The following is a 23,881-nucleotide window of genomic DNA, read 5'->3' on the forward strand; positions in this document are numbered from 1 at the left end:
ACACACACACACACACACACACACACACACAGAGAGAGGGAGAGAGAGAGAGAGGCAGAGACACAGGCAGAGGGAGAAGCAGGCTCCATGCACCGGGAGCCCGACGTGGGATTTGATCCCGGGTCTCCAGGATCGTGCCCTGGGCCAAAGGCAGGCGCTAAACCAATGCGCCACCCAGGGATCCCTGTCCTCATCTTATTTAACCCTCATAGCCATTTCAAGGACACTTTAATTACATCAACCTTATAAATAATGAGACAAATCATAAGCACTCTCCCCTCATCCCACACCATCCCGTTCCAGACATTTTATGTAAGAACCCATGTCAAATACCTTACAGTCATTCTACCAGATGCTGTCCCATTTATTTCCTGATTCTGTAATCATTAAAAAAAGCAATCTTCAACTTGTGAAATAACATTTATTTATAGAGCAGTTATAAGAGTTGTTTAATTACATCTAAATCAAGCCTATGAAACAGAAAAAGTGAGCAACATTTACTGCATCACCCCAAATCTCAGCTTTCCCCATTTTTTAAATTGTCTACAGGCACCTTTGACTCCTTGGTTGTGACTTTAATGCATTTTTCTTACTAGAAAAGACAACAAAAAACTGGTAAACAAGTATTGGGATCTTCTCTGAGTCTCATATAAGAGGTCTCAATTCCAGAAAAGGTCAGGATAGCAGCTCTTGGTTAAGAGGTTTTCCATCATCTACAGGGTTGGCTGGTTCTCATTCCAAGCTATTTAAGTCTCTTCTTTTGTCTAACCAAATACTCAGCACCTACAGAGTCAAGGCAGATAGCAAGCTATGAATCTATGGAAAACTATAGAGATTAGAATGCAGTTTTCTTTTTTCTGCAGCAAGGTTTGACTATGCTTTTTTTCTTTCAAAGTATGATCCTGCCCAGAAAAGAAACCCTGAAAGGTCATCTTCTGGCTACAATGTCTTATTATTGTAGACGGGACAGTATGAATCTATATCAACAGGTAGCAACCAAAAAATGGATAGTGATTCCAGCCTCTGGTTCGCATGTTTAGCTCTCTGACTTGAGGCTCCGGAAGCAGGAGCTCCTATTACTTAGCTATCCCCAGCTCCCTTGAGACTTCTTTACAGCTGCCTGTCTTCCTATACTACTTTACTTCATTATCTATGAAAGCTAGTCCTACAGAGGCTTAGGGTTTTCCAAAGCAATAGGTACAATGTCATTATCTATGGGCCCTTAACCATGTCTAAACATAAATTCTGAGAACATAAAGTCACTTTAACACTACTCTTATTCTCATAGACTTTCTAAAATCAGATTCCAGAGACTGTACTCCTTTTTCTTACAGCTCTCTACATACAGTACCTGAATCTGCTCCAAGACTTCTCGCTGCATCTCCACAGCCATATGGTACACATGGTGATCAGAGTCATTGTACATCACAGCATTTTGGAACATCAGCATCAGGTCTCGCTGGAACTGAGCCATGGTACGAATCCGTCCCTTAGACAGATTCCTTTTCAGGCTAGTTAAGTCCATAGGTCTACAGATGGCCAAGAGAAACCACAGGAAATCAAACCTTTATGTGGGACCTAACATTATCTCTTGGAGAACGAGCTCTTAATGAAAACACAGTAAAGATAACAATTCCCATCAGATAATAAAATAGCAACAGCCGCTAACATTTGATTTTTTATAATAGACTAAGTGCTTACCATGCCAAGTATGAAGTACTTTCTATATTAATTCATTTGGTCCTCTCAGTAAACCTATAAAGCTAGGTACCTTACTATCACCAACTTGCAGGGAAGAAACAGAACTAAAGAGGTTAAGTACTTGCTCAAAGTCACACAGCTTGGATTCCAATTTAGAAGCAGCCTGACTCCCACAAACTTAGCCACTATACTCTACCACTGTAGGAGAGATGTTGGTCCCTTGTACCAAAGTTGTAAAGAGCTCCAATGATTAGTATGTCACATGGGAGTTATTAACTGTTCACAATATGTAGTCATATACTAATTGTTTAATCTGCTTCTCTTACTACACAATCAAAAGCTAAGAATTTTTTTTCCTTTTGTGGAGATGAAAAGATTATGAATCAAGTGAATGTTTAAATAACTATTTAATGAGACACAGAGAGTGTGTATTATAAAGGAAAATACATAGCAGTGTAGAAAGAGGACTAAACTGGGAATCTGGGGTTTAGTTCTAGTTCTGCTATTCACTGTTGATCACCCCAGTCAAGAGTACCTCTGAGCCTTACCTTCCTCATCTATAAAATGAAGGAATCTGTCTCTAAACATCCTTTTCTGATCTTTTACATTCTATTAATACAATGGTTTATGACTGCATTTTAGATGAACTATGCTATAAAAATCCAAAATAGTGCCAACAACCAATACTTACAAGCATTTGGATTACCATCTTGGCCTTAGCATATTTATAATGGCTAGTTGAATATAGTGTTCTTTTAAAAATTTTGCTCCAGAAGCTATCAAAAACTATCAAAGGCTAATATAAGATTATAACGAATGGATATTACTTAAAAATGAATACTGAAAAAAAAAGGTCTATCATTTTCCTTTTGTTCCCTGCATTCCTTCTCAAATGAAGACCAAGCTTACCATAACTTTACAAACTTGTTCAGATGTAAAATCTATCTTGAGTTTGTAAGTAATGTAAATGAAATAAAGAAAAGATCAGGGCACCTGGCTGGCTCAGTTGGTAGAAGCATGTGACTCTTGATCTCAGGGTTCTGACTTTGAGCCCCACATCAGGCATAGCGATTACCTAAAAATAAAATTGAAAGAAAGAAAAGAAAGAAAAGAGAAGAAAAGAAAAGAGAAGAAAGGGAAAGAAAGAGAGTAAGGGAGGGAAGGAGGGAAGGACTGATCTAATGGATTGGAAAAAAAAGTATGAAAAGACAGATATAAAAGCAACCAGCCTTTCACTGACCTTTTCACCACATCCTTGTATCCTGGGGCCTGCCTTTCTGACACAGGCTTCAGAAAAGGACTGCTGAACCTGTTAAGGGACAAACTCTGAGAGGATGAGGAAACTCATCAAAGTCACTGTAAATGAGAAGAGTGGCTGTGAAGACCAAGGTAGGCTTGGAGACCTACCTGTGACTGGCAATCATCTTCCAGACTGGCAGGAGAGTCTTCTTAAATAGCAAGTGATCCTGAACAGGGTCATTCTGGCCTAGATCAGACCTATGGGATAAAACAGGACACAAAGGAAAGAGTAACTTCACAAATGGTATTCTGTCTCTCCCAGGTAGGTAAAGAGATTTTCTCAATATATAATGCTCTTAGTTAATATGGGAAAGAAGTAACACCATAGAAATTAAAACATATTTAATGCTTCCATAAGAGACCCCAAACCCTACAAATATTCTCTTACTGGTCACTATTATCTTTTTTTTTTTTAATTTTTATTTATTTATGATAGTCACACAGAGAGAGAGAGAGAGAGGCAGAGACACAGGCAGAGGGAGAAGCAGGCTCCATGCACCGGGAGCCCAATGTGGGATTCAATCCCGGGTCTCCAGGATCACGCCCTGGGCCAAAGGCAGGCGCTAAACCCCTGCGCCACCCAGGGATCCCTGGTCACTATTATCTAATGGAGTAGTTGCTTTCTACTACCGAACTACAATTGCCTCTGTCTTTTGAACTCTTGCTGATTTGCTCTTCAGCACTTGTGACTCTAAAAACACTGGTGTATGAAAGTAGTCTTTGTTCACTGATGCTTCCCAAGGGCCTGACATATAGTAAGAGCTCAAATATTTCATAGTATTAAGTATTTTTTTTAAGATTTTATTTATTCATGAGAGACACACAGAAAGAGAGAGGCAGAGACCTAGGCAGAGGGAGAAACAGACTCCATGCAGGAAGCCTGATGTGGGGGACTCAATCCTGGGACTCTAGGATCACGCCCTGAGCCAAAGGCAGACACTCAACCTGCTGAGCCACACAGGCATCCGTATTACGTATTTTATAAATGAACCTATGATCCTATGTTTATGCCGAAATATGCCACATTAATAAGTATTTTTCCTACATTTCCTGAGAAGGAAATACTTGGTGTCACATCTCATGGAAATCTCTTATGTTTCATCTGAATGTGGCACAATTTACATATTTCTCCTTTTCACTAAGAAAATACCTAAGAAAAATTCATTTTTCGTCATGGCCCTTTCTTCTCTGGGCTAAATTGTCTAGTTTATTTTTTCTTCCAGGTGCTACTGTCCAATGTTTTATTTGATCTTATGATTTTCCCAGTTGACAAATTTTCTCTTTACTCCAAAGTTTAACACTATGTTAAACTTCCCACTTTTTATATACTGCATTAATCTCTCAAAACGGGTTCTTCTCACACCTCATGTTTCACACCCTCTATGCTTTATATACCATACTGTGTGTGTCCATTTGAGCACATCTCATTTTATCTTTCTCCAAGTTGAACAATTCTAAACAACTATCTATTTTCAGGATATAGTATCTTACCTGCATCTGAAATATATACACAAAAATCAACTTGTCCTTAAACCAGAACCCTATCAGAATAAGGCACTTAAAAACCAAAACCCCCTTCCTTTGTTTCTGATCAGTTAGCCAAAGTGAATAATAGTTCCCTGGTACTAGGGAAATTTTGTTCATACATCCACACAACAGGTATTAAGTTTCCATTATATGAAAGATACTGACTTAGGTTTTGTAACCTCATAATTGATCACCTTTGCAGTATTTTAAGAAATAATCCCTTGCTTACCTTTATTTCCACTTATTTGGAAATGCATGTCAAGCAACTACAATTAAAAATGTAGAGTGGTACTCCAGAGGCCTTCTTTCTATGTATTCCTGAGAGTTAGTACCAACTAAGGGACAGCCAAGAAAAAGAAGAGCCTGGAGTATGTTCATCTTCTAAAGTGGTCTTTTTTTTTTTTTTAAGATTTTATTTATTTATTCATGAGAGATACACAGAGAGAGAGGCAGAGACAGAAGCAGAGGGAGAAGCAGGCTCCATGCAAGGAGACTGACGTGGGACTCGATCCCCGGTCCCCAGGATCATGCCCTGGGCCAAAGGCAGGAGCTAAACCACTGAGCCACCCAGGGATCCCCCCTCCAAAGTGGTCTTAAGCTTATGTGATTATAATACAAAAACTCAGCTTCTTAGCTTCCCTTAAGCCATCTGGTCAGGTAGACTCAATTACTGTTATCTATTGCTTTCCAATAATTACTTCATGTTTATCCTAAATCCTAAAATAAGACCATGGATTTTGCCATTCAAGATGCTAAAATGTCATGAGATAAAATGTCCCAGATTAGATTTTCTGTTTTATGAATAGTCATCATATGCCCTCTGTTCATACTTACAGAGAGTTATAGAAAAGCAAAGAAAGCAATTCCTCAACAACATAGGTATTAAGCTGTGTTCTACTTGTGTAACAAAACTTTGAAATCCGCTACCTAAAAAACAACCTTTCATGCTATCTTCTTTTAGTGGATAGATACAAGACTAGGCTCAGAAAAGGAATTACTTATTACTATAAGAAAAACAGTTTTTCTTTTTTTTAAAATTTTTTAAAATATTTTTTATTTATTTATGATAGTCACACAGAGAGAGAGAGCGAGAAGCAGAGACATAGGCAGAGGGAGAAGCAGGCTCCATGCACCGGGAGCCCGACGTGGGATTCGATCCCGGGTCTCCAGGATCACGCCCCGGGCCAAAGGCAGGCGCTAAACCGCTGCGCCACCCAGGGATCCCAGAAAAACAGTTTTTCTGATTTAAAAAGAAATTCCCTTTACTAAAAAAAAAAAAAAAAAAAAAAAAAAAAAAGATTCCCTTTAGTCTCATAATTATTTATAAAAAGACAAGACAATTATATAAACAATTTCCCAAGATCTGTGGGAAAAAAACAAAGGAGCTCACAACTTCAAAATAATTTTTAATCTCAAGTTGCAAGGAGCTTTTAGTATTTTTGAAAGAAGTATAGTTTCAGTATTAGACTTTGAGGGACAATCTGACTGAGCAATATTTTCTGAATAAATATAGTAATTAAAGAGAAAGGTTACTGGGGCACCTGGGTGGCACAGTGGGTTAAGCATCCAACATTTGGTTTTGGCTCTGATTGTCATCTCAGGGTTGTGAGACCCAGCCCCATGTTAGGCTTTGTGCTGAGCACACTCTGCTAAGGTTTCTCTCTCTCCCTTTGCCCCTCCTGGCCTCGCATGCAAACACTCTCAAATAAATAAATAAATCTTTTTAAAAAGGGAGGGGTGCCTGGGTGACTCAGTTAAGTGTTTGCCTTGGGTTCAGGTCAAGATCTCAGGGTCCTGAGATGGAGCCGCATGTCGAGCTCCCTGCTCAGAGGAGTGCCTGCTTCTTCCTCTACTTGTTGCTCCTGCCCTCTTCCTGCTGCTCCCCGTTTGTGCATGCACAGTGTGCACTCACGCTCTCTCTCAAATAAATTAAAATCTAAAATAATAAATAAATAAGTAAAAATAAAGAGAAAGTTTATTTATGAAAGAGATTTTCAATGTGGACGAAACAGACTTTTTTTTTAAAGATTTTATTTATTTATTCATGATAGACATAGAAAGAGAGAGAGAGAGAGAAAGAGGGGCAGAGACACAGGCAGAGGGAGGAGCAGGCTCCATGCAGGGAGCCCGACCCAGGACTCGATCCCAGGACTCCAGGATCCCGCCCTGGACCAAAGGCAGGCGCCAAACCGCTGAGCCACCCAGGGATCCCGAAACAGACTTTTTTTTAAAAAGTAGGCTGAGGGATGCCTGAGTGGCTCAGAGGTTAGGCATCTGCCTTCAGCTTGGGGCGTGATCCTGGAGTCCTGGGATAGAGTCCCACATGGGGATCCCTGCATGGAGCCTGATTCTTCCTCTGCCTGTGTCTCTCATGAATAAATAAATAAAATATTTCAAAAAATATATAAATAAAGTAGGCTCTATGCTTAACATGGAGCTTGAACTTATAACCTCAAGATCAAGATTCACATACTACTGACTGAGCCAGTCAGGAACCTGAGACAGATTTCTTTTATTTTTTTTTTTATTTATTTTTTTTTTAATTTTTTTTTATTTTTATTTATTTTATGATAGTCACAGAGAGAGAGAGAGAGAGGCAGAGACACAGGCAGAGGGAGAAGCAGGCTCCATGCACCGGGAGCCTGACGTGGGACTCGATCCCGGGTCTCCAGGATCGCGCCCTGGGCCAAAGGCAGGCGCTAAACCACTGCGCCACCCAGGGATCCCCAGATTTCTTTTATAAGAGGAAAACAGAGACTTCTATTTATACAATAAAATTACATTTAATTATATTTCTAGTGTTTTCAAATTTTAATTTCCTTTTTTTAACTTACAAATTAATCCATGTTCATGGTAATGAATTCAAATAGGCATAAACAGAAGTAAAAATTTGAATCTTAACAACCCTGGATAGAAATCCATACTTACAATGTTGAAGAGGTAGCACGGCTGAAAAGGATATCCACCAGAGGAGTCTCCTGAATGCTGAACCCATCATCACACTCTGTTGAAGAGGGCTGGTCTTCCATTTCTGACACATATCCTTCACCCTGGTCTTCCTCTTTGGATTCTTGCTGAACCTCCCCCTTGGAATGCCAAGTAACAAAGAAAAGTTTAGAAAGAGATTTACTATCTGCAAGGTAATTTTACATGGGGTAAATGAAGGCTGACCTTAACGTGGAGTCAATTATATAAAGCTATAAAAGAGAATCAGAGAAAGGTGACTTAACTACACCGTAGTCAATGAATTCTTGGTAACAATTTGGCTAGAAAACTGAGATTCTGTATCTCAAGAAAAAAAAGAATAATATACTCATTTCGTTTTTTTTTCCTTCTCTTTTTTTTTTTTTAATAATATACTCATTTCTAGATGGATGCTGTATTCTTTTAAAACTGTCAGTATGACCTGTGGCCCTGAAATTACAGATAATATTCATCATAATGGCATTCTAAATTTTATTGATTGCTCACTGTGAGCCAGGCAGTAAGCAAAATGCTTTCTTTACATGAAATGTCTCACTTCAACTTCATAGCAAACCTAAGGTAGAGAGAGCACCACTATTCCATTTACAGCAGAAAAAAAAAACGAGGTTCTAAGATGTTTACTGACATACTTAAGGTCACACAGTTAAGCAGTAAAACCCAGATTTGGACCCAGGCATCTAAACTCTCTGGAGTTAGCTTATGTGCCCTAACTACTATGTTCTGCCTCCCTGGGCAGAGGACCAATCAGCCAGCTAGTTTAAGTTACTCACTTACCTCTTCACTCTCTGTGGATAGTCGCTGAATTACACAAACATCTGAGGGAGCTGGAGCCACCTCTGGCCTTCCATTTTTTCCCAATGGCTTCTCAGCTACCATGGGGTCTAGCCTAGCTGAAAGCTGTTCAGGCTCTCTGCATGGCTCTTCTCCTTCAGTAGCTTCCATTTCTCTTTCCTCTTGTTGTCTGGTACCAGATGAAAGGCAGTGACCTTCATTTGATTCTTTGCTGCTAATGCACAATGGCTCCATTAAATAAGCTACCTGCAATCATAGTATGCATACGAACACTAGTGGAAACCATTATCTACATATCAATAATGTTACATGATTACAGTGACCCAGTTTGAGATGCAAACAGATTACTCATTCATTCTACCATTTAAAATGTATAAAGTAACTCAGATACCCAGACACTGAACCACTTATTAGGAACCTAATGGTAATAGATATGGTTCTTGCCTCTTCAGAGAGCTTGAGTTCTAGTTTTTCATGTCACACGTCAACTTTGATCAATTGGGAGTGGGTATATAGAAAACTACTGAAAATTTTGTCTGCCACAGGCAATGCAGAAAGAAGTAACAACATGTTAAAATGGATTCTTGCTGATCTTGACCTAGGTTCTCCTGATGTGTGAAGTTGCCACATAAATATAAACTCTGTCCAACTCGGTTTATTTCTGGCCCTCAACTCTAAAACCAGTGTAATAAGGACACTGTAAAATAATGTCTTGAAGTCATAATGTTAAAACCTTCAAAGAGTGTGGATGTCACCTCCCAGGACTCCAAAAAATGAATTGCAACAGATATTCATAAGGCAAAACAAAAACAAAAGATATTCATAAGGCAGTCCTGCATATGGAAATTCTACTTCCTATGACCCTGGGCTCTTAATTAATTAATTAATTTTTTTTGGGGGGGGGCTCTTAATTTAGACTGAGATCTTAGAACACTTGGTCAAAAAGTATTCAGCACATATTTTGTATTATTAGCACCAAGTGCTACAGACACAGCAATTAGTTTCTGCCACTGTGGAGCTTGCATTTTAGTGAACAATATTAAGAGTAGTAGAAATATGTATGGGCAAGCACTCTCTTAGAAAGTTGAGACTTTTTTATTTTTTTTTTTAAGATTTTATTTATTTATTCATGAGAGACACAGAGAAAGAGAGGCAGAGACACAGGCAGAGGGAGCCCGATGCAGGACTTGATCCCGGGACTCCAGGACCATGCCCTGGGCTGAAGGCTAAACCACTGAGCCACCCAGGGATCCCTGAGACTCAACTTTGGAAATAATGGCTTCCCATTACCTCAGAGAGAAAATGGAGGAGATTCTGGCGGCTGACTTGCTCTGCCTCTTCCTGAGATTCCTCACTGCCTCCGTCCCCCACAAGCAGCTCACTAGGTTCTCTCCCTGGGCTGCTTTCCTCTAGTTCCTCAGCCCCTGGCTCCTCAGTTTCTCTCCAGCTGCCCACATCAAGATCCAGACTGGAATCCCATGAACTGAAGAGGGACCTGCAGTCGTTGCTCAGCTCAGAGTCATTGGGATAATAATCTGGCTCCGAATCGAACCAAACCCACTCATGCCCCATCTGTAAATACACAGAAAAATGCATTAAGTTCACTCATATTACAATTTCTTAGGCATTTTCATGTCTAAAGTTCAGTAGAAAGATAAGAGATCAGAAACTTCTTTCTACTCATCATCACACATAATAAAAGCTAGCTGAAGGGAGACATCAGGGGATGAAATCTTTGTCATTGGGAATAAAATGAAAAAGCCCCAAGTCAAACAGTTGTTTTTGTTTTTAGATTTTATTTATTTATTCAGGGGAGGCACAGAGAGAGAGAGAGGCAGAGACACAGGCAGAGGGAGAAGCAGGCTCCATGCAGGGAGCCTGACGTGGGACTCAATCCCAGTACCCTGGGATCAGGCCCTGAGCTGAAGGCAGGCACTTAAACTGCTGAGCCACCCAGGGATCCAAGTCAAACAGTATAAAAGAGGTATTACCCGGTAATTTTTTCTTGGGTTTCCTCACACTCCAAAAGAAAAGAACAGGAGCATATCTAGCTCCTCTAGCATAGTAGTTCCTCTATCCCAAATCACCCTTAAACTCAACTGGAAGACAATACATTTGAGGAACAAGAGCTATTTTGCTCAGTGTGTAGACATCTATCAACCACTAAGTCCTCAAAATATACTTTAAAATTATCTGTGGCATCCTTCTGGTCATATCCAACTCACTTCGCAGAATGAGAACTGTATCAAGTTTTAAAAGTATCTTCCTTTCCTCTCATTACACTACACGATCCTGTTTTTTTTACCCCTTTCTCCTATTTTTAAAGTAGGCTCAACACCTAGCATGGAGCCCAATTCATGTCCCTGGGATTAAGACCTGGGCTGAAATCAAGAGTTGGATGCTTAACTCTCTGAGCCTGAGAGGACTGCTCTTTTTCCTTTTACAAGTTTCAGTGTTCTTGCTTGTCCTTTGCTTCCTCATTAATACTCACTTAAAATAAGGTCTACGTTTTGAGGTTTCAACTTTGTTCCCTACTGGAATAGTTCTCAGATCTCCACCTTTACTTCTTATGTGCATTCTGGTCTCATTTTTCCATGCACCCAAAGGACTATTCCCTTTAGGTGCCCTACCATCTGCTTCAACTCAACATTTCTAACTAAAATCACTTCTGTTTCTATCTTAAAAAGCATTCGCTTTCTCAAATTCCCTTATCCCCCTTATCAACACTATTTTCCCAATTCTCTTTACTTCTCTTATATTCAGGAAGTAACCCCACTTCCCAATTTTCATCCACAATAATTTTTCTCAAAACCCATCCTCTGTTCTTGAATAAAATGTCATAGCCCCCTGGTTTCTGGATTTTTAATCCAATCTACCGTTAAGCATACCCGTCATGTTCTCTGTCAACCCAAACTCTATCTGCATCCTTTAATGGAACTCCTCTACAATCTTCTCCCATTTTTAGGGCTTCACTGCTTGTATCACATGCAAGTTTGTAGACTGCTTTGGGAATATATTGTACTTCCTTAAAGTAGTCTCCACTCCCAGAGTGGCACTCATTGAGGGGCTTGAACCTGAGATCAAGGCCTGAGCTGAGATCAAGAGTCAGATGCTTAACCGACTGAGCTACCTAGGTGCTCCTATGCTATAATTACTAATCTTTAACTCCTGGATTGACTGAATTCCTATCACCCCGTAAGACTATCTGCTACTGCCTTAGCATCCTAACAAGCTTCAGAGTTTAAGCCAGAAAGATCTGTGACTTATATTTCATAAACATATCTTTTTCAAGAAGGCTCAACATATGAGACAATACCCTATTAATGTCCATTTCTTTATAATAAAAGGCTCATGACTAGTTCATTTCACACAATTTTTATTTAGTAACAAAAACTGAAACTCAAGTAATAAATTTGCTAACTCTGAAACTGATTTTGCCTTCAAGTAGCAATGAATTCTAAAATACACAAGAACCCTACATAAAGGATGAGGAAGGAAATAGTGCTATACTGTCCTAGATATACCATCTGCAAAGATAGGACACTAAGTAGGACAAATGTCTGAGATAAAGGTCAGTGCTACTTATGTCCACGTTCTAATCTTCATTAAAAGCAATGCCATGAACAGAACTCTGAAAACATTTAAGTTTTCCCAAACATTCCAGAAAAACATATCATCCTCATTGCACAATGCAGCACTTTAGAACATTAGTTATAATTTCAATATTGATTACTTACCTTCTCCAAGCTGAACAGTTCATATCATAATACCACTTCCCCCCCAATCATCTTATTTCCACAGACAAAACAATTATCGCACAGAAAAAAAACCACAAGTTTTTCACACACACAAACACAGAACACACCAAAGGCTAAAGTTTTCTTTTCTCAGTTTATTGTGTATACATATACACTTCACAGGTGTTTTGTTTTTGTTTTAAAAAGTCTGTACACTTCACAAGACAGTACAAACTAGCTACAATCTGCTAGCTACGCATTAGGACATTAACACAGCCCATGATTTTTGCCCTAAAACAGGCAATTGTGCTACTTCAACTCTCTGAGAGAGTTTCCCCAGCTCATGTCACATGGCCCAGATGCCTCCTCTTCTGTATCTTCCACTTCTGGAACTGGGCCGACAAGCCCAAGCTCTTTCTTGTTTACTTCTACTTCAGGTTCAGCTCAATGAGGATACTCTGAAGCTTCACTTTTTCATCTTCATATCTGCTTCAATGGCACAGCGGCGCCCCCTGGTGCCCCCATCCTAGATGATAGGCAGACAAAGAAATTGAGCATGAGTGAGTTGATTAGAACCTGAGAGAGAAGTTTCAACAATGCTGGGGGATTTGGTTTCTTGGGGGAAGGAAGAGAATCAGCAGAAAAATCCAGGAAATAAGAGGTACAGATCTGTCTTCCCACAGAGTGGGCTAAAAATTCCTGGCAGTAGTTTGTGAGAGGAAATGTAGGACAGAGTATTTTGCTCCTGCCCACCACAGAGGTCCCTGGGGTTTCATCTGGGGTCCCAAAGAATGACTATTAGTCATCCCACCCAGGCCCTAAACTGTGTTCAAAGAAACAGAAAGAGTAAAAGAAAGGTGGGAGGGTCAGAAAGGGCAGTGGATAGTGATATTCTTGGCTAACATACCTGTCCAGCTTGTTGGTCCCTATAAGAAAGGCCTTTCCTGCAGACTGACCCTGGCACTAGTTCCCTAGCACCTCCTGACAGTTGTTTTCCATGAGATCAGGACAATCAGAAGGCTTCTTTCCATCTGCTGCTCTCTCCCTGCAGCCCAGCTCCTTCCTCTTGTGCAATACTTTGCTGTCTTCAATAGATAAAAGATCCTATTAACCAGCTTTGCAACAGCCAGCCAACTGCTTGGGGATCCAGAGTCACTGTTGCAGGCCAGTAAGAAAGAAGGGAGATTACAGTGTTCGGTCCGTGGTACAGGCTGATGCCTGTAGGCAAGATGAATTGGTGAACACTTTTGCTGGGCTAGGCCATTTTTACATTTCTAACATGCAAGGACTCTAAAGTTTACAGAGCTCATGAACACAAGCTGCCTTTGAGGCGACATTAAAAATAAAAATACCACCTTGCATTTGTTTAACACTTTAATTTTTTTCAAGCCAATTCCATAGCTTGATCTTATTATCCTCACAACATCCCTGTGAGGTAGGCTGGACAGGTACCTGGTTATATTAGGTCCATCACACAGATAAGGAAAACAAGGTTCCAAAAGATAATCCAGTGAGTTTAAGATCATGTGATTTTCTAGCCTGATGTCTTCCATTACATCATGTCTCAGTGCCCCAGAGTGTCATTCAATTCACAGAGGAAAACAGTAAGTGTTTAGGGCTAGCTTTATTAAGTTTATCTCTAATTCTACCAGCCACTACTGTATGTGGTACTCATTGTTAGTAAGATCCTTATCTTAAATTTTACCGAATATTTGTGTTATCAGGCATCAGTCTTGTAACTTACTATTAGGGAAAAGGAGAAAAATGATGTGCTGGGTATCTGTTGGTATGAGGAACACTTAAAAAAGGCAGCTAGCCGCTACTGCTCTAAGCAATCTTTTATTTGTAAGAAAAGAATTGGCAAAAGGTGGAATCAAGAAATGAGGAGCAGGTGCATCCTAGATCCTTACCAAGAATACCTCATTTCAGCATAGTGAACTTATAAATAGTCCCTACCCAGCCCACACACGCACACATGCAGAAAGACAGGAATGCAGAAGAAGAGACAGACTCTTATTCAATGATCTGAATAAAGATAAGTTCAAGACATTGCCACGGTCTGCATGTTGGACTTCCCTCTGCCACCCACCCCCAGCAGGAGCTGAGAATCTTTGTGGCAACACCACCCCTTGCAACCATTCAATACTTACAAAGAGAGAGAGAAGGAAGGCAGGAGAGCCCATGGGGACACTGTCCTGTTAGAGGACAAACAAACACTGATCAGGTTCCACAGAAACTCTCAGCCGCAAGCACCCCAAACCTCAGGACAGAGACACAAGCACCACACACACAAAGACAAAATTTAAAAACTCAAGAACAAGAGGAAAGAGATCCAAAAGCAGTCTGGCCATAATGCTTTCTGGAACAGGAACTGACGGTCCCCAACTGCTGCAAAAATCATTTCCCCTACTTTGAAGGCACTCACTCAGAGAAAGTAATAATCCACTCATTCAGCTCACAATTTCTCATGTGACTGGGTATTTCAGGCACAGCGAGTGTGTTTCAATGTTTGGATGAGTACATCCAAAGATTTACGTATGTTTGAACACCACTGGAATATAAAAGCCCAGCAGTTACCAAGTAGTAAGTAGTAACATAAGGTTCCTTGGATGCTTCAGACTTCTAGCTCTGGAACACTGGCATACAGGCTCTTTCTTGGTCTCCTCACCTTCTCTGAAGAATCCTGTTTGCGGGTAGAATCTCTCCCACGAAGACTTTTAGCACTGATCCCAGATTCAGATGTCTGCATAATCAACTGTGTGGCAAGGAATTGCTATAGTGAAAAGAAAGACAGTTGACCCTTGAGACCTGATCCAGTAGGGAAGAATTAAGACTCTTTTGGCTTTGTAAATAGGACTTCATGTCATATCCTTCTGCAAACAGCATTCTAATACTTCTCAACTGAATCCAAGTTTAGCATATTAGGTTGTTTTGTTTTGTTTTTTTTTAAGATTTTATTTATTTATTCATGAGAAGCACAGAGAGACAGAGAGAGGCAGAGACACAGGTAAAGGGAGAAGCAGGCTCCCTGCAGGGAGCCCAATGTGGGACTCGATCCCAGGACTCTGGGACCATGCCCGGAGCCGAAGGCAGACGCTCAACTGCTGAGCGACCCAGGCATCCCTAGTGTATTAGGTTTTATTTTTTTATTTTTTTATTTATTTATGATAGTCACAGAGAGAGAGAGAGAGGCAGAGACATAGGCAGAGGGAGAAGCAGGCTCCATGCACCTGGAGCCCGATGTGGGATTCGATCCCGGGTCTCCAGGATCGCGCCCTGGGCCAAAGGCAGGCGCCAAACCACTGCGCCATCCAGGGATCCCTGTATTAGGTTTTAATTCTAGTTGTACATGCTAAAGGATGTAAAAATGCCAAATGTCTCTGAATTTTTGGCTATAATCCAGAATCAGTATCTCTCAAGAATGGGAAAGAGAAAAAACCTAGATGAACCAAAGGCCATTAGGCAATTTAATTTAGCAGACTATGCAGATATAGACAACCTCCCTTGAAATTCAGTATCTCAAACGGTGCCTGATAATGCAAACTATAGAAATAGATTATCTGCGATGAACAGAAATCATTTGTTGACAGTCAACTATATACATACTTAATGTAATTTAAAAATACAAATTCACCATTTTATAAAAAATTTACCCCCCAAATATTAAAAAACTTCAGGAAACTGAAGTATTTGCCCAAGAAAGGCAGAATATTCTCATAATTCTTTTACCAAACAACACGAATCCATCAAGAATAAAATTTAATGTTCCTGTGTCTGATTACTATTCTAATAAAAGCCAAGCACCCTTTCCTGACATCAATATAAATCCTTCCCTTGAGTATTTTCCTTTCATCGTTACTAAAACACTGAAGATCCTCAAAGTACCTGGATTTGCTCTAAGACATCTCGCTGCATTTCTACTGCCATATGATAGACATCATGGTCCGAGCTATTATACATTACAGCATTCTGGAACATCAGCATAATATCCCGCTGAAATTCAGCTGTGCTGCGGATCAGTCCATTTTCAATGTTTTTCTTAATAGTTGACAAATCCATAGGCCTAAAAACAAAACAAAAACAGGTAAATGGAGGGGAAGAGGACTCAACTGGATCCAAATATATTATTATCATACATGACTTCTTAAATATGCCCTTAGTCTTAGCTGCCAGGACTGAAGTACCAACCCCTCACCGCACAACATGCACTTAATTAAAAACAAGGCATCTTTTACAGTAGGTATTGGCTAAGAATGGTAACAGAAGTCTATCTTTTGTGATCCAGCCACTGAAATGATCAATTTACCACTTTTACTCAGATCAAAAACATTTGCTTTAAACATTCTGTGTAAAGCAAAAATCCACTAAGACTGAACAACTTACAATTCAGGCAAGTCAGCATGCTGAATGGATCATGGCTTACCTCTGTACAATGCTATGGTAGCCAGGTGCTATATCATCTGTAACAGGCTGCAGGAAGACATTGGCATATCTGTCCAAAAAAGAGTAAGGTGCAATTAATTACTGACTTACCCTTCAGAAGCACAGGTAAGGGAACTTGATTTAAGTAGCTGAAGGCTGTAAAAGTCAAAGCCACCGATCCCATATAAACCCAGCCAGACTTTCTCCTAACATTGAGAAGAAGCATGAGAAACATACTGACTGGTAAAGCTCACTCACCTATGATTAGCTGCAGCTCTCCATACAAGCATGATAGCTTTCTTCCAGATTTTCTGTGCCTGAATGGCTTCCTGATCTTCACTACAGACAGAGCTGAAATAAAAGAAGGGAGTCCCACTAAGCCTAAGTCCAAAAAAAATCCTTATCATTTCTTGTGAACTATTAGTTCCAGGCCAAGAAAGGGAAGATGAAAAAAATAAGACTGAAGAAAAAGATCCTCTCCTACTTCTCACCTTCACGGTCTTGAACTCAAAGAAGAATCTCAGATACTCACAACTGTGAAGAAGCAGGGCTGCTGGGGATGGAGTCTGCCAGTGTATGGGACTGCAGTGTAGCATTGTGAATGCTAAAGCCATCATCGCTCTCGCTCACAGGTGGCTCATTATCCATTTCTGACAAATAGCCTTCTCCTTGATCTTCTTCCTTAGCCTCCTCTAGGCTGGCAGCTTCGCTGACTCCATCTTCCTCCTCATCCTCACCTGGGGCATCCTTAGACACAGTGTACTCCAGTCAACAAATGCAAGCAAAGCTATCCAGCAAAGCGTCATTAAACATGGTCTTTTGGATTAGATCAGTTCTAGAAAATGACCTCACACTGCTTCCTGACTGAGCCCTCTATCACTTACACTACCACGTACACTCACTGATCAAGTAATATAGAACCTGGACAAAGAATAAGACCAGGATCTTTTTCTTGAAAGGAAGAAAAAAAAAGCTACTTACTTAAGACTAAGCTAAGAGGCGTTCCTTCTTTCCCCTTGCTCTTGAGAGGAACTCTGACCCTGGGTACAAAGTTATCAAAAATAGTTTTTATTTTGTGTCTCCTCTGATGGAGCAAGCTCATATCACAATACTTTAAATCTGTTACCACTACTTTAGTAATTCTAAAAAGAATATTCCAGGGAATTTTCTTTGGATAGTGTAATTAATAATCTGATTTCTTCTATGTTCTCCCTGATTCTGGCAGCCCTATTTACTCTAAATCACTCTGGAAGTATCAAAGCTTTGTTGTGCATTATGTGCGAAAGAAAGCTCTGTGTGATGTTCACAAATTCTTTCAGATGGGAAGCACATGGCCATAGTACTGCCAGTATGCCTAACTGTCCACTGCCAACTTTTTTCCATGCAACTCCTTAACTAGTCTCATCTCAGAGAATCAGATGCACGTTTACTATAATTCTTTAAAAAGGTAGTGCTATTGGGAGATCTAGTCACACAGCAAGAGGAATAAAGAAAAGTCTGAAATACCTTTATCTGGCTTCCAAAAATAGTCCCTGATTCTTCTTTCAATGAGTCTGCAGAGGAGAGAAAGACTACCTGAAGATTTTTCCACCTCAGCCTTCCCCTTCCTATGGACAATCATCCCCTGCAGCTCTCCTTTCCATGCTGACCTATACTACCTCCTCTACTTTCCCACAGCCCACAATCCCTCAGAAGCCAAAGCAAAGGATGTCAAGTTAGTTACAGAGAACAGATTTCCTGGCCATATCATTTACCTGACATTTCAAACTTGTGCTGAGTCTCTGCCTCTAAAGGATCTTCGATGGGATTGGAGCCATGTGATGGAGACAACATGCTTTCAGGGGATGCCTGAAGACCAAAAAGAATAATTACCCTAAGTACAGATACATCACTTCAGCTTACACAGTGACGAGACTACAAAAGAAATTCTAAGTTTTCCAATGAAAAGACTACAAAAGAAATTCTAAGTCCTAACAGGACTAACAGGAATCTAATGGTCACCGTAAAAGGAACAGGATAAGCACATGTAGCAATCATCTTATCTGTGGCTTTGGGCGTATCAACCATGTGAGAATTCAGGAATGCAAGAAGAAAACCAAAGGCCTGAAAAGTCAGCTCTTACCTAAGGTATAACCCTTCATCCTCCCAGCCCCTGATTTTAAATACCTCTGTCTTCACAGTTGTAAGTGGAGTCTCATCGCCTTTCCCACTGGAAACATCTGCTTCAGCAATCTCTCCAGTGGCAATACTTCTGGGTTCCTCATCTAACTCTTGACTCCTGAGTTCTGGTGGCTCCATACTTGGGGCTGGAACAACTCCAGCTACTATTTCAGGACCTGAGATGCCTTGTTCTGGTTCCGCAGGTTCCATTTTAATCTCAACACTAGGCTCTCTGATGTCTACCAGTTCATGGATTCCTTTGTTTTCTGTTTCCTCAAAGTCCAGCCTTTCTTGCTTGACTGTCATCTCTGGTGCAGGAAGAGATACTGGCTTATCCCGCTCCTGCTGGATCGGGTGCTCCCAGGGGCCAGGCAGGGACTGGGGATCATCATTCTCTTCACAGAATGACAGTGCCGCTTCTACTGCTGCCACATCCAGCACTTCAGGATGATCATCTACCTGTACCATAATATATACCGTTGAAGTCCCCCCAAAAAGCAGCCCAAATCCCTCAATTCTATAAGCACCAAATGAGATAGCCTCAATCTGCATCTTCCCTCTACATGTAGTAGAAGCAACCAAAGGACAGGTACCTATCCTGTGCAAACCGAAACACAAGGATGGCTGGGGAGATGACCAATGTGAGCAACAAAGGGCTTTGGGATTAAGGAGATGGAAATGGGCAGAAGCAGAACTGTCTGTTTATGTAATTCTTACTACAAGAAGCAAGAAGAAGCTGAGAAGAGAAGCCTATGCAGAACTCACGAGAAATTCTTTTGGGCTTTGCTGAATAGTTACCTTGTCCTCAATAATGGCAATGATGTCGCCAACAGTCTCAAAGTCAAGCTCTTCACCTGTGTAAGACACAGCAATATCCATCTTCTCAGCCAGATCTAAATCTTCCTTCCCATCTATGCTGGGAGCCTTTGACCCCCCAGGGGCCTCTGCTACCCCTGATCGGAAACACTCTTCTTTGATAGAATTGATGATCATGGAGATTTCGCTGCTATCCATGGAAACAGTCACAGTATGTGGATCCCCCACAGCCTCCATGGGGACACAAGTGTCAGGCTGACTCACTGAGTAACAGGAAGAGAAAAGCATTTCATTTGATACCAAGTGACAACCTGGAGATCAACCAAAGCTATAGACAGGTATCAAGTACCCACACACTTAAGCTCAGAAAAAGTTTCTCTTAGATCTACATCTTCATATGTTCTCTTGTCCCCGGTTTTATCTAGAAAGTAGGGTGAGAACACTTTCTCAAGCCCATTCATATGTATACTTAGTCCTTTCCCCTCAACATGTAAATGCCCACCCACATCTTCTCATTCTTGTTTTTCTAAGGATAAAGATGGTACATGTCCATGGAGAACAGAAGCATCTGAATTGGAATCGATCCTCTTGGGTCAGCTTTCTCTAACTGAAGCTCAAGATGAAATTTTGGACCTAGTGGCTGCTCAGGGCGTGGGTCAGGGACGCACCTGGAGCTACACTCTCAGGAGTGGAGACAGCCGGAGCAGAGGATGGTGTTGGCAGCGCAGGCATCATGACAATGGTAGCCTGGGACACAGACTCTACAGGGGGTGGCACAAGTTTAACTGGAGGTTCACTGGCAACAGTAGTGAAGGAAGCAAGAGGAGTGGTGAACTGTGTAGGACCAGCTTCTAAAAGCCGGGAAAGAGTGGGAGCACCTAACAAAGAGGTACACAAAATAAGGTAAGAGGAAAGCACGTGAACAAGAAGCAATCGCCACTTTAAGACTCAACCAAGAAAATTTTCAGTCTCAAAGAATGAAAGGAACTCCTCTGTTGAATTAAGCTCATTATCTATATCCTTTCTTTTTCCAATCTTACTAATAAAGATCTTCTTCCAAGTTAGGAATGACCCAAAAGCACTAGACACACAATGCATGTGAAAAACGGGTGGTAATTTTTCCCCAGAAGAAAATTAATTAGTATCAACAAAGCCATGAAAAACCAGTATGAACAAATCTGTCGCTTCTGCAGTTAAGCATGCTATAAACCATCCAAATTCAACACCATTCAAATATCCATATCTAAAGTTTGATATTTTATAAAACTTTTTTTTTTTTTGCTTTACTTTTTCTATCTCACTTAATCATCATGACATCCTTGTGAGGTACACATACTGCAATTAATCAAAGAGCACATTGATGTTCAGGAGTTAAATCACCTATCCAAGGCCACAGAATCAGTATGTGGCAGGCCTGACATTCCAAATCCCAATTCTCCTGTACTTTAACCTCAGGTAGTCTTTAGCACCTTTCCATAATTTTGCAAGCCCCAGAAAAGCAGCTTCACTAGTAACTTCACAATTTTTCTCATTGATATCTATGCTGTGGTCATTCTGGGGTATCAGTATTTTGAAGACAGAATAGATTTACAATCTGAGGCACTATGTGGTTTAACAGGTTAAGTAGCTCCAAAAAAAGTTAGGCTTCACATCTACAATTGACAGTTGCTTACTTCGAAGGCTAGAAACCAAAGACAGTCAATACTATGATCAACATCTGTGAAGTAAAGTAAGTAATGGAAAAATGCTGACTTACCTGAGGCAGCAGGGGAGGCCGCAACAGTGTTGGGTGTCTGCTGCATTTCCCCACCATGTATCATGGGAAGAACCCCGCCTACCTCCAGGAGGACACCTGTACTGTTCAAGTGGCCAGAAGCCACAGCCATTTCACTCTCATTGACCTACCAGGGAAGAACAGAGATGAAGGCTACACTCAAGCTTTCCTTTACTACCACTTCCCAAAAAAGTTCCAGCAGATGATCAAACTTCATGAAGTTAATAACCAAAGAGAATAATTTCAGACCCAAGGGAAGCTCTAATTTTTAACACTTATTTGACAAGAGTTCTCTGGAGAAGAGAACCAAAGTAATTGTGGTTTCAGATAACTCAGGACCCAAGGATACTATCAACTTACTGGTTTTTTGTCTCTGGTTTTGTTTTTTTAATTAACATTTAATTAGGAGATCTCTTTCTCTTTTGAACTTTTTTTTTTTTTCCATGTCATATTTTAGGTCCCAGGCACTCCCTTCCAAAGTACTAAATCACCACAGCTCTCAAACACCCACAGAAGTCTCCATACCAGTCTGGGGCTAGTAGGCAGGAGGCTGCCCTTCTTCAAGAGCTCTGACAGCAGAGGGGAGGGGGGTGGAGTTGCTTTCTGTCCAAGCATCTTTTTCTGGGGTGAATCATCTGTTACTGGGGTCATGGGGGCTTCTAAGGGTGCAGAGCCTGGAGGAAGGGTGTCAGGAATCCCAGGAAACGAGGTGACTGGGGTACTCGGCAAAGTCCCAGGGGTTACCTAAGAGACAACAGAGAACCTTTATCTGACTTCTCAAACTATGGAAGGTTCCCTACTAATCTGGATGGGTTAGTGTGTCTAACTATTACTTTATTAGTCCTGAGTGAAATTGCCCAGAAACCCTCTATACCTCCTGCTCTCAGCCATTCCTTTCTTCCTGTTTTATCTCTTCCACCCACTCAAACCCACAATGACCCAAAAATTCCACCCAACCTGCCTTTCACAAACTGCTTAACCACTGCCAATATTCTATTTACAAGAAAACTATCCCTTATTTCTACAGGAATTTTATTAAGACTAGTTTACTTACAAACAATTCCTTAATATTTTACCTATCTCCCAAAAGGTCAAAAGGCTCAATGTTTTTAGGTCCATTCTTATCTTAGAGCACAGAACATGGTAAGTTAAAGTCTTTAGCATTCAGACCAAGAGAGGAAATTGCCTCTCGGCCAAAAGAGGGTTCCTCATCACTCAGCTCTCTGCTGGCTTATTGCCCCTTTGCTGATCAATTCCTACAGATGAAAATATACTCACTCCAGAGGTGGCCTCTTCCATAGTGGTTGCAGTCAAGTCTCCGAGTGGATAATCACCTCCTGGGGAGGCAGAATCTATAGGAGAGCGGACCATCACAGTGGGTAATCTCCGAGGGGGTGTTTTTACTGCTTGACGAGCTAGAATGTAAGAGACAACAATTACTAAATCTTTAAGATTAAATACATGAAATGACTCTACTGTCTTATTATATAATAAAGGGCATATGGAGATGTTGCATAAAGCAGTAACAGGAGTTAGGATTAGAAATCTTTAATACTTCTGGAAGACCAGAAAACTGTTTAGACTTGTTTTTCCTAAACAGAATTCTCACATAAGCAAACTCACTGAACTGTCTCAAAGGTCCTTGGAGTAGGAAAGTGATTTAAACATTCCTCAATATCTTCTTCAACTAATAATTAATATTCTGTTTTTAACACGAGGGAACGACTTCACTGGCTCAAAGGATGTATTCCTAAACTTACAAATGTTTAAGTTCTTATCCAATAAATGGACTATTTTCTTAATCTTCTTACAGGGCTTTGAATTCTAAAAACTTAATTATATTTAACATCTATATTATAAAGCCTTTGCATCCTAAAAGGACAAAAAGTGAGAACTTAGCAGAACTCCTATTCCAAGAGTTTTTCCTGGATATAAAGGAATGTTTTTATTCTGGTAAAAGAAGAGGACATAGAAAAGTGCACAAGTAAATCAGCATCGGTAGATTCTATGTTACAATACAGTCTCTGTTATTAGCATGCAGTACCATATAGTTAATTGTTAAACAGAGTCACAAGGTTCAGGTTACCCTGATATGCAGCATCCGTAGCCTTCCTCTTTACTTCAGCCTCCTCTTCCTCCAACTTCTTTTTCCTAAAGAGGTAAGTAAGAGTAAGATCCTAGCCAGTTCTAGCTCTTCCATAGGTCACAGTGCCCTCATAAGGAAGTTTTTTGTCAGGCTAGCACTTTCTGGAGGAAAGGCGTAAAAAAGAATCCTTGCCAGCAAAACAGGAAATGTTTTTAAATTTTTTTTTTTAAGATTTTACACTATTGGTTCACCTGGGTGGCTCAGTAGTTGAGTGTCTGCCTTTCACTCAGGTCATGGTCCCAGGGTCCTGGGATCAAGTCCCAGATCCAGAAGCCCGCTACTCCCTCTGCCCCTCTGTGTCTCTCATGAATAAATAAATAAAATCTTAAAAGAAAAGGTTTTACACTTTTAAGTAATCTCTACACACAATGTGGGGCTCAAACCCACAACCCCGAGATCAAGTCACATGCTCTTCTGAGCCAGACAGGTACCTCCAAAACAGGAAATTTTTAGTGTACTGCCTAACTACCAGTTTTTTGGTTTTTTTTTTAAAGATTTTATTTATTTATTCATGAGTCTCTC

General features: G+C 40.6%; 1 protein-coding gene across 7 annotated transcripts in view; it reads right to left on the reverse strand.

Moving 5' to 3' along the window:
- Positions 1-401: 401 nt before the first annotated feature.
- BRD8 (bromodomain containing 8) overlaps positions 402-23,881 on the reverse strand; it is a 32,430-nt gene continuing 8,950 nt past the window's right edge. For 2 of the 7 annotated variants that reach the window (XM_025433348.3, XM_049091825.1), the window contains exons 7-28: positions 23,300-23,364; positions 22,492-22,628; positions 21,739-21,957; positions 21,196-21,340; positions 20,108-20,317; positions 19,422-19,702; positions 18,630-19,082; positions 18,218-18,311; positions 17,970-18,016; positions 16,996-17,210; positions 16,722-16,814; positions 16,465-16,533; positions 15,927-16,104; positions 14,710-14,814; positions 14,192-14,236; positions 9,595-9,876; positions 8,287-8,550; positions 7,456-7,613; positions 3,109-3,198; positions 2,942-3,010; positions 1,352-1,529; positions 402-783 (exon numbers count right to left, since the gene is read on the reverse strand). In XM_025433348.3, coding sequence (XP_025289133.1) covers positions 733-783; positions 1,352-1,529; positions 2,942-3,010; positions 3,109-3,198; positions 7,456-7,613; positions 8,287-8,550; positions 9,595-9,876; positions 14,192-14,236; positions 14,710-14,814; positions 15,927-16,104; positions 16,465-16,533; positions 16,722-16,814; positions 16,996-17,210; positions 17,970-18,016; positions 18,218-18,311; positions 18,630-19,082; positions 19,422-19,702; positions 20,108-20,317; positions 21,196-21,340; positions 21,739-21,957; positions 22,492-22,628; positions 23,300-23,364 — 3,448 coding nt within the window. In that variant the 3' untranslated portion in view covers positions 402-732. Of the gene's footprint in view, positions 784-1,351; positions 1,530-2,694; positions 2,777-2,941; positions 3,011-3,108; positions 3,199-7,455; positions 7,614-8,286; positions 8,551-9,594; positions 9,877-14,191; positions 14,237-14,709; positions 14,815-15,926; positions 16,105-16,464; positions 16,534-16,721; positions 16,815-16,995; positions 17,211-17,969; positions 18,017-18,217; positions 18,312-18,629; positions 19,083-19,421; positions 19,703-20,107; positions 20,318-21,195; positions 21,341-21,738; positions 21,958-22,491; positions 22,629-23,299; positions 23,365-23,881 lie in introns of those variants that run through there. The other 5 variants (XR_007400982.1, XM_025433354.3, XM_025433353.3 and 2 more) reach the window with 5 other exon arrangements.

The sequence above is a fragment of the Canis lupus genome, chromosome 11 (assembly GCF_003254725.2).
Source record: "Canis lupus dingo isolate Sandy chromosome 11, ASM325472v2, whole genome shotgun sequence".
NCBI classification, from domain to species: domain Eukaryota; kingdom Metazoa; phylum Chordata; class Mammalia; order Carnivora; family Canidae; genus Canis; species Canis lupus.